The 11,327-nt window shown below is 42.5% G+C and overlaps 1 protein-coding gene across 1 annotated transcript; it reads right to left on the reverse strand.

The window, feature by feature from the left end:
- Positions 1–9,723: 9,723 nt before the first annotated feature.
- On the reverse strand, positions 9,724–10,686 carry LOC115078423 (olfactory receptor 1019-like). The gene has a single exon (XM_029581337.1). The coding sequence runs from the start codon at positions 10,684–10,686 to the stop codon at positions 9,724–9,726; it is 963 nt and encodes a 320-aa protein (XP_029437197.1).
- Positions 10,687–11,327: the final 641 nt, after the last annotated feature.

Genomic DNA, 11,327 nt, shown 5'->3' on the forward strand with positions numbered 1-11,327 from the left:
GATGAATTCCGTCAGTAAGGTGCCATTTTTCACTTCCATTGGATTCTGAGAGGAGAGGAAAGGGAAGAAGAGAAATAGGTGACCATATTAGACACACAGCTCAGTCCTTGAGAACTTGTACTGAAGGGATTAAATATATTGTCCCCTAAGACAAACTTACATGGACTGCAATGCTAAAAGTGTATGTTGGTCTATCAAGTTCAGCATTTTTCAATCCACCAACAGCTGGGTCACTATTTGATGTGATTATTATTACATAGATTACATGGAACTGGAGATGTCTTACTACTGTCTACACCCTCCTAAGATCAAGAACATCAACTCCCTTGTGCTAGACAAAGTTCATCCATGTGTGAAATAAGCCCATAAGGTTGGCCAGTGGATCCCCAAGTTGATCCTTCCAATATGAACCTCAGGTTGACTCTCAAATCTTCCAAGATTTGAAATGGAACTCGGTGCCATGTGAGGATATCATTTGCTCGAGTGTGATTGAAAGTTTCTGGATTGAAATGGGTAATTATGTAGGAAGAGAGAGATGTGTTGTTAGGTTCTAGATCTCAAGAGTACATTGTTGAATATATATTTTGCCCCAGAATGTGTTAAATTTCCTTAGTACATTTATGTGAGGAATAATATATGCAAAACAGGGTGCAAAGGTCTGCATGTAATTGTCCTGCTGACTGTGGGGTAATAAGAACATAAGCACATGCCATACTGGGTCAGACCAAGGGTCCATCAAGCCCAGCATCCTGTTTCCAACAGAGGCCAAACCAGGCCTCAAGAACCTGGCAAGTACCCAAAAACTAAGAAGATCCCATGCTACTGATGCAATTAATAGCAGTGGCTATTCCCTAAGTAAACTTAATTAATAGCAGGTAATGGACTTCTCCTCCAAGAACTTATCCAATCCTTTTTTAAACACAGCTACACTAACTGCACTAACCACATCCTCTGGCAACAAATTCCAGAGTTTAATTGTGCGTTGAGTAAAAAAGAACTTTCTCCGATTAGTTTTAAATGTGCCCCATGCTAACTTCATGGAGTGCCCCCTAGTCTTATGTTTTATGCAGAGAAGTGATCGTTTACAAAATTGCCTGCCTGATGCAGATAAACTCATGTGCGTGTGCCATGCTCACACATAATTGGACCGGGAGCAGGTGTTCCTGGGGGCGGAGATGGTGAGGGGTTTGGACTGCCAGAAATACTCTGTAAAAGCCAACTGTTTTTGCATACATTTCCAAGACCATTTTTGAGTGCACCAAATAACAGATTTAATCTGCCTGGGATAGATTTGCTGAGGATTGTTTTGAAAGTGATCGTCTGCCTGCATGTCTGCTTGGAAATTTGGTGTAACGTAGGCAAGTATTTGTGGCAAACACATGGAAATGGGGGTTTTTGGCTCGCCCGGTCTATGCATAAAGTTACAGCCCTAGTGCGGGTCTGCGCGTATAGGAGAGGCTATCCTGCAGTTCAGATTACTTTTAAAGTTGAGAGTATATGAGAAAGGACCCACAAAGAGCGGGTGCAGGTCTGTGCGGGTGCTTTCTCTGAATCAGTTTTCAAAGGGAAGTTTTTGTCTTTGAATATTGGCATAAAATCCTCACGTAAAAAGTACCGGCAGTTGTTACACTTCTGTGCTCAGTTTGAAAATCGTCCCCAATGTGCATAGAGTTCTTTATAACTTCATGTTACAGCCCTAAATCCCTAGCACCGCCCTACAAGATCCTTTTTTATGTGGTGAATTAATGAAATCCTGCATTGCGTGCAGGCAGCTGACGTATCTTGGGGACTCTTCATCTCACATTGAGTAAGTGGACTGTGAGCCTCTCAAATAAATAAATAAAGTCACAGCTGAGATTCGTAAGATTTATCCTGACAGAGTCCATTTTCACTGCAAACAGTGCTATATTTAAGGCTGGGGTAAGGACCCTAGAGTGGGTATTTCTGCATCTTTTCGTGGATAGTATGGGGTTGGTGATGGTTTTTCTCACTGCCAAATTTATGTCTGGGACAAAACTTTCACGTCTTCAAAATTTTCCAAGAGGTTGAGTCCAGCCACTTAGTAAATTACATTTGGCTGATAACAATTGTCAGGATACAATGAGATGCGACTGTGAATGTTATGATTGCAAACACTCTCTCCACATCTGAATGGGATGTGATGCTTTGGGCCATTACAGAAAGATATTGCAGTGCGTGAGAAGTCCCTTTCTCTGATGTCCGACATCCTTTAGCATTGGTCCAATGAAAGGCTTCACAGTTTATTCTAATTCTAGCTCTCACCATGACCAATATGTCTTCTAGACCTCCTCATTATTTTTACAAATTAAAATAATATTTCTAAACAGCACGGTACGTTCAAATCTACAAGAAAGATGGCGAGGAGGTCTCTATCCAACTCGCAAGCCCCAGCCTCCAGTTGCATCACCCAGTGAAAATGTTGCTAGCAGTAAATTGTTTATGGGTTATCATAAGGCTTGGGGATAACTGCATGGAACGGCAGTTGCTACCCTTAAGAGAAACTTGGGGTAACCTGCACGGAGCGGCAGATACTACCATAAGCTTGCCGGGCAGACTGAATGGCCCATTTGGTCCTTTTCAGCCGTCATTACTATGTTACTGTGTATGTATGGAGTTTAGGAACGGGGTCATCCACAACAAAATCAATTGCAGATTCAGCTCCATTTCCTCCTGCTGCTCTGCTTTCAATGATAGGAAAGAGTAATGTGGTAATAGGAAGTGAAGAGACAGAGAGATCCCTCCATGTCCAGAATTTCTATCTGGAATTTGTTAAATCTTTTGGTTAACTTTGGGTGATTCCCAGTGGATTTGTTATTTATTTAAAACCATTTCTACAGCATGCACTGCAATGAACATGGTCGTTTACAAAATTAAGGATAAACGTACATAATTAAAATTAAAACAATACTAATGAACAAAACAGACTAAACTCACAAAATTTATTTTGAATTTTCGATTTGCATATCCTCATCTGCGATATTGCAATATCCCAAAGAAGAAGTTTGATCATACATATTAAATTGCTTGCTTCTTCAGCTATTGATTTCAAATGATTGTTGAAACAGCCATGTCTGTAAGGCTTTCTTAAATACATGAATATCGGTAATTATTCTTAGGTACTCTGGCAGAGTGTTCCAGAGAATTGGAGCAGCTGCTGGGAAAGCACGGTCTGCAATCTCTCCCAGGTGAGCTTGGTGGGTAGCTGCTATTTCCAGCAATCCTTTGCTTTGAAAATGTGTACACTCTTTGCATTGCACCTAACCACGAGGACTTTGGTGATATTTATTAATTTGTATAAGAAAATTAATACTTTATGTCTTATTCTGGCATCAATGGCACATTCTTCACATGATATTTCAACAAATTTTCTCATTTTCTTCTCTGTCTTATAATAAACTTTAGAAGGGTTTGTGTCAAAATTGCAGGCTCTGAATGTTCTCTTACTCCAATTTCTAGCCTTTGTAGGAAGTGGCAGGATCTACTCTACCTTACTCAAGCAGTAGGGTCTCAGCAAGGGGGCGGCAGGTTTTCTTTGTCTACACTCGTCTTGCATCTGTTGGAAACAGGATGCTGAGCTTGATGGACCCTTGGTCTGACCCAGCACGGCAATTTCTTATGTTCTTATGTTCTAACACTGTGCTTCCCTTCTTATGATCCCTTTGTTACTGCTGCATTCCATCAGGTTGTAAGCTCCTTAGCACTTTTCTCTCCTGTTTGAAATCTCTGTCTTATCGCCATTATTGGTGCTTCAGATATTCAGTAATAAATTGTAGCAACCTTACCTTCAACATAGGGGATTGGACTTTCCAATGCTCTGAGCTGGTAATCCTCAGCTCTCAGAAGTATTTATACTCACTTCTTGTCCCACGGGAAAGGATCCGTAAGGTTTATGCTGACAAATTGTAGATCACATGGCAGAGATTCAAGTAAACTTTAGTTTGTGCATTTTTTTAGAATATGTATTACCAACTAATTATCAAGAGTAACTTATCCAAATTATTCACAGTTCATGGCAGAATGCATGAAATTTTCTAAATGGTCGTAAATCGTGTACCTTGAATGATGAAGCTTGTGCAGGTAGCAGCTGGGATATTTCCTTACCAGTATGGACCTTAATTACTGGACAAACTAGATTGATGAATTGGTCTTTATTGGGAATCATCTACTGGGGACCCTTGCAATCAAACCTGTATTAAACCTTTTTAGGGTGCAAGTTGGTGAAACTTTAAGAATGCATGTTAAAACACCTTGTTTACATATGTTTTCCATTCATTGACATGCCCATACACATTAATTTTAGTGAGCACATGCCAACTTCTTTTCAGTTTTGTGTGCATCTTAGAACCTCCATAACCTGTGTATAATTATTACTATGAAATTAAGAACTGGGATAGATATTGAAAGATATCTGGCTAACCCCTAGATTAATCATTCCCCTAGATTACTCATTCCACTATAATTATATATATATATATATACTATAATTATAGTGGAATGATGAGCAGTGAAAAAAGAAGGGGCAAAGGCGATAGTGAGCAAACGGCCACATTGCAGCAGTGCGTTTTTGCCTGAAGCAGTTGCGGCTGCATTGCACACTATTTCCCCGTAGTGCTAATGAAAAAGCTGTAGCTATTTCCAGTGCTACTGAGGGTGATCCACCCAACTCCTCCCCTTTCTCTAACTTAACATTTTCAAATCGTGATGTGGTAGTTATCGCATTCATTAGGGCGTTATCGCATGTGATAGTGCCCTAATGAACGCGATAACGGCCCATCACAATTTGATGAATGACTCTGTAATGGGCCGATACAGTACGGACGCGTAAGAAAAAGTGCAGCAGTGCCGGGCGCTCGCTTGTTTGACGCGTACACATTTTGGTTCACAAGCCGCTCGAATCAGTATTCAAATTAGACGCAAATCTAAGCGGTGGCAAACGAGCGTCCAAAGCATGTCAATGAAGTGGTAGGCGTTTACAATCCATTTTACTGTATAGAGCGGTATGCAGCACCTATACAGTATCCAATGTGCGCTGGTACCTGTCATTTCAAATGTCATTCCACCAGGTAAGTGAATGGTTCTTTTGTACAGACCCCGCATGGACACCGGGCCACTGCCCTGAGCATCCGGACGTCCTCTTGTTCGGAGGCCACCCCCAACCTTCCACGTCTGGACGCCTGGCCGGACGTCCAAGGTTGGGGCTTCCATTCATGGACCTTCCCGCCTCTATCCGGGCGTCCATGATCGGAGGCCCCGCTGCCTTCCAACATCCATGGCTGCTGCCTTGAGCACCTGACCGGATGTCCAAGGTCGCAGCTTCTGTTCCTGGACGTTCATGGCCACTGCCTTGAGCGCCCAGCCAGATGTCCAAGGTCAGGGCTTCTGTTCACGGACCTTCCTGCCTCTATCCGGGGGTACTTGATCGGAGGCCCTGCTGCCTTCCAACGTCCATGGCCGCTGCCTAGAGCGCCTGGCTGGACGTCCAAGATTGCGACTTCTGTTCATGGACGTTCCTGCCTCTTTCCATGGCGCTGTCCAGTATGAAGCTGACTGAACACCACACTAATGCCAGGGTCAGGGTAGGCGGTAAATATTGAGGTTAAAGATGCGGTAAATAAGCAGGTTAAAAAGGTGATAATTTGGGCACATGTTACTGTATCGGGGGGGAATAGCTAATCCAATCATTAACATATCATATACATGCGGCGGGCGGAAAGGGATAGGCATCTTTTTCGGCAAGCGCTAAAGATGCGTAAAAACTGATACTGAATCACGGGTACATCTTATGCGTTCAAAACGTGATTCCAAAGCGGGTTAAAAAATGCGCAAACACGGCCGCGCTTTACTGTATCGGCCCGTAAGTGAGTTAGCTGGATAAGACTTATCCAGATAATTCACACGGGATATTCAACAGCACAGAAGTGCCTGTGAGTTTACCTGGAGAAGTTTAAAGTTAACTGGATAAGTCTTATCCGATTAACTTTAGATCTGTCTTACTTACCCATCTATTTTAACTGGATAAGTTTGATTATCACTATTTATCCAGCAAAGTTAGATGAATAAATAGCTCCTCCCCAATCTGTCCACGTCCTGCCTACCACTTATCCAGCTAACTACTTATCTGGCTAAATGGTGGCTGATGAAGGGGGACCAGATATTCAGCCATCACCTCTTAGCAGGATAAATCACTGCTTATCTGGCTAAGTAGCTCTGCATATCAGCCTCATTGAGGTCCATATTCAAAAGCCATTTAGATGGATAACTTAAAGGTTACCCATCTAAATGGAAAAACCAGACTTTTCAGCTCGTTATCTTGCTAAATTCTAGCTGGATAATTCAGGGGCATTCTGGAAAGGACCAAAGTTAGCAAGATAAGTTATCCAGCTAAGTCTGCTCGTGCTGCTAACCTGCCCTAAAGTTAGCCAGATAAACATATCCAGCAAATTTTAAAATAGCTGGGTATATTCAGTGATGCAACTGCACTGCTGAATGAACCCTGCTAGATAGCTGGATAAGGATATCTGGTTAATTAGCCAAGCCACACAGCAGCTGAAAATATACCTTGTAGTTTCCACCATGAAGCACGAGAGTTTCTCAGAAAATGTTTTATCCTTCTTTGCCCCTGATGTCCTTAGGCAGTGCCAACTTGCTTTTGTTTTTTATCTAGATATCTACATTTTTTTCATGGTTAATTAATACTGTGGTCCTTTCTGCCCCCCCCCCCCACCCCAACTACATTATAAGAACATAAGAACATGCCAAACTGGGTCAGACCAAGGGTCCATCAAGCCCAGCATCCTGTTTCCAACAGAGGCCAAACCAGGCCACAAGAACCTGGCAATTACCCAAACACTAAGAAGATCCCATGCTACTGATGCAATTAATAGCAGTGACTATTCCCTAAGTAAACTTGATTAATAGCAGGTAATGGACTTCTCCTCCAAGAACTTATCCAAACCTGTTTTGAATCCAGCTACACTAACTGCACTAACCACATCCTCTGGCAACAAATTCCAGAGCTTTATTGTGCGTTGAGTGAAAAAGAATTTTCTCTGATTAGTCTTAAATGTGCCACATGCTAACTTCATGGAGTGCCCCCTAGTCCTTCTATTATTCAAAAGTGTAAATAACCGAGTCACTTCTACTCGTTCAAGACCTCTCATGATCTTAAAGACCTCTATCATATCCCCCCTCAGCCATCTCTTCTCCAAGCTGAACAGCCCTAACCTCTTTAGTCTTTCCTCATAGGGGAGCTTCTAATTTTGATTCCAGAATTTTTCAGAATATTTTTCAAATGGCTCCATCAGACAAGGACCAAGAATATTGACTTGTCAGTCTAGACAGATGCAGAACTTCAATGCAATTAAAATCACTTCTCATCCATGTTTTGTCAATGACATATATTTGAATTCCTCCAAATCTCTCCCTCAGGATTTTTTTCAGAATCTAGGTATCTGGATGGCCTCAGAATTTTGAATAGATAATGAGGATAACTTTCAAACAACTATGTGCTGTGGCATGTACATCAGTATATAGCTGCATGTAGATCTACACAAATATTTTATAGCTTGCATGTCAGATATTTGCATATTATATAATTCATGAATCTTTACTGTGGCTCATACATGCTTATGTAGGCTTATGCACCATTTTGAATACTGGCAAGAGATCGCCTTTGCCCTCATTATGTCACAGGGGCCGACCATCGGTCCCTGTGACATAGTGAGGGCAACGGCGATCAGTGCCATTTTTATTACTGACATCCGATGGCCGGAGTGCAGGAGGTCGCTCCCGGACCCCCGCTGGACTTTTGGCAAGTCTTGTGGGGGTGAGTAGGACCCCCCAAGCTGGCCAAAAGTCCCTGGGGGTCCAACGGGGGTCCCGGAGCGATCTCCTGCCCTCGGGCCATTGGTGCCAGTAATCAAAATGGCGCCGATAGCCTTTGACCTACTATGTCACAGAGGCTACCGGTGCCATTGGTCAGCCCCTGTCACATGGTAGGAACACAAGATGGTGCCGATGGCCATGTGACAGGGGCTGACCAATGGCACCGGTAGCCCCTGTGACATAGTAGGTCAAAGGCTATCGGCGCCATGATGAAATCGGCACCGAGGGTGTGAGAGTGCAGGGGATGGCTCCTGGACCCCTCGCTGGACCACCAGGGAGTTTTGGTAAGTCTTGGGGGGGTCAGGAGGGTGGAGGTTGTAGTTAATTTTAATTTTAGCTGGGACACGAATAGAAATCGCCTTATTAACGCATCGGGGCGCCATATGGTCGAATGCAACGTATCTACTCCCCAATGAATCCGAATTCCGAATGCAACGTATGGCGTCCCTCTGCACATCCCTACTAATTAATGTTGATTAAAAAATGTGGGCAAAAGTGCCAGATTAGGCTCTATAGTCCTTTGATTCACAATGACCAAACTAGGACCTGATTAACATTTTGAGAGAGAGAGAGACTCCCTTTTATGTTAGCTGTTTAAATCCCTATAAGAGGGGTCAATATTAACTCGGGGTGAAGTTTTGGGGGGCAGTTTTACTTGCACAATCAGAGGTATGAACAGCATGCTAGACATCAGTGAAGATTTTATGTGAATTGGAGTGATGCCGGGTACAAAAAGATGAGATTTGTACATTGTTGTCTTGACCTAGCTTGATGCACTCTCTACCTGGTCCATAAAAAGTTAAAGAAAAGGTGCTGGAGTGTGCAAACATAAAAGATTCGTTTTAATTTGTAGTTTTTTTCTGTTCTTTCAGCCAGCCATTCAGCCTTGTGCTGCTCACATTTCTGCACTCTTGAATGGTTACAAGAAATCCACAATTCATCTGTGCACAAACCTTGCATGTCCAGCAGTAACATCTTGCATTTACTGGCTCCAGCACATGAATGAGCTGGGAAGAGGCAGAGGAAGCATCCAGTTCAGGGGCCGATGCAATTGTGGGCGCACTGCCACATTTCCTGGGCGCCTGGTACATTTGAGTGCTAGGGATGCACAATTTTTCTTTAGCATGTCCTTTTTAATGCAGCGGCTCATTTTAATATTGCATTGGGCGCCCAGGAGAGGTGGCTGTGTGCATGTTAAAAAAAACGGGTGCCCAGTTTGGATGCACATTTTTCTGTGTGTCTGTTAATGTGCAGAGAGGGTATTGGGGAGGGTGGAAGTAAGATATCCAAGTACAGGTTAACAGATATGCCTATAACTATAATGCTATTGGGCTAATAGACAGCCGTGAGTTTATTTCTATTTTGTTTTATGATTCTGTATATTTGTTGGATGGATATTGTGCTTGCTTTTATATAAGAGGTGCTGGTTCATCGATTGATGGATGTGCATGTTAAACTTACTGTCTTTAGAGCTGTATATGTTACCTGTTGCAAGCACCTAAATATTTGGTGTTTGTATCTGTTTATGGAAAATTGTATATATGATGCTGGATGCTTAATAAAAATCATACATTGGAAAAAAATTGCCCACCTGATATGCAGGTAAATGTATATGTGTGTGTCCTGTTCACACGTAAATTTAAGCAGACTGACTGGAGGTGCTCCTGTGGGTGGAGTTGGGGAGAGGTATGGACTTCCACAACTAATTTTACATGTACAAACCCCTACCAAATGTTTAAAAGCCCATTTATGCTTGCAAAACTGCATTTTATGCACTTAAATGCTTTTGAAAATGCAGCTCCACATGAGACTGAATATTCACACAATCTGCTGGTAAATGCACAGAAACTGTTCCTTCGATCTAAGAAAGACCCCTCTCAGGGCTCCTTTTACATCTCTGTTTTTCAGGCTATAAATCATGGGATTAACCATAGGAATGAATACATTATAGAGCAGAGCAAAGAGCTTGTTTTGCTCCATTGACTGCATGGACGTTGGTCTCATATACAAACACATTGTAGACCCATAGAAGAGAATAACGACCATGAGGTGGGAGGAGCAGGTGGAGAAGGCTTTGCGTCTCTGCTCAGCAGAACTGATCCTCAGGATGGTAGAGATGATGTAAACATAAGATGTCAGAGTTGCAGCAAAGCAGGGCAGTCCTAGACACCCACCCAAAATATATGTCACACTTTCAATGGTGGAGGTGCTGGAGCAGGAGAGTTTCAGCAGAGCCGGGAGATCACAGAAGAAATGTTCAATTAATTTGGATCCACAATATGAGAGATGAGAGAGAAGGACAGTGTGTGTCACGGGGACCAGAAACCCCAAGATCCAGGTCCCTGTGGTGATCAGTACACAGAGTCTCTGATTCATAATCACAGCATAGTGAAGGGGATGACAAATTGCCACATAGCGGTCATAGGCCATGACCGTAAGCAGAACAAATTCAAAACATAGAGAAAACATAAAAAAGTACACCTGTGTAAGACACCCAATTGTAGAAATGCATTGCCTTTTTTTTAAGAGGATGTCCATCAGTTTGGGGAGATTGAGTGAGGTATAAGAGATATCAAGGAAGGACAAGTTACAGAGGAAAAAGTACATGGGGGTGTGCAGGCGAGGGTCCAGGCATGTCAGGGCTATAATAGTGAGGTTCCCCATCAGGACGATGAGGTAAATCAGTAAGAACAGAAGGAAAAGGGGGATTTGGAGGTCTGGATATTCAGGAAACCCCAGAATGATGAATTCTGTCACTGTGGTGAGATTTTCCTCGTCCATGGTTACTGAGAAGGAAGGAAGGCATGTATACAATCAGACGAAGTTATGAGGCACACGGCTCATTTTATGGTCATGTGCTGTAGACATGAAATAATTTGCTTACTAACACATTCAGGACACCATAGTAAAGTAATTAGCTTGACTAAAAGAGTACATACATTGGGCCAATAACACTCTTCAGACAATGCATGTTGGGGTAAATAAATGCTTCCCACGTTGATTCCAGGAAGCTTGAAAAGATTTTCCAAGTGACTCTACCAGCTAAGGAGCAGGAACATTAAATTCTCCCCCTACACAGCTGCAGAAATTCTGTGCAGTTAAATTCACTTCTAATCCATAAGTTTGCTCAATGATATGCAAATTTGAAATCCTCCAACTCACCCCCTCAGGATCCTTTCAGAATCTAGGTATCTGGATGAGCTCAAAATTGAGAGTAGATACTGAGGATAACTCTAGAACAGTTATGCACGGTAGGAATATACAGTGTGTGACTATATGGACACGTGTACGTTTATACAAGTACAAGATAACTCTAAAAGAATTATGCACGGTAGGAATATACAGTGTGTGACTATATGGACACGTGTACGTTTATACAAGTATGTTATAACTCGGGTGTCAGATCTGTGCATACTATAAAA

Source organism: Rhinatrema bivittatum, chromosome 16, assembly GCF_901001135.1.
Source record: "Rhinatrema bivittatum chromosome 16, aRhiBiv1.1, whole genome shotgun sequence".
Taxonomy (NCBI): Eukaryota; Metazoa; Chordata; class Amphibia; order Gymnophiona; family Rhinatrematidae; genus Rhinatrema; species Rhinatrema bivittatum.

Bases quoted from the DNA above. Each gene is read 5' to 3' on its own strand.
- LOC115078423 (XM_029581337.1), bottom strand. From the start codon at position 10,686: ATGGACGAGGAAAATCTCACCACAGTGACAGAATTCATCATTCTGGGG.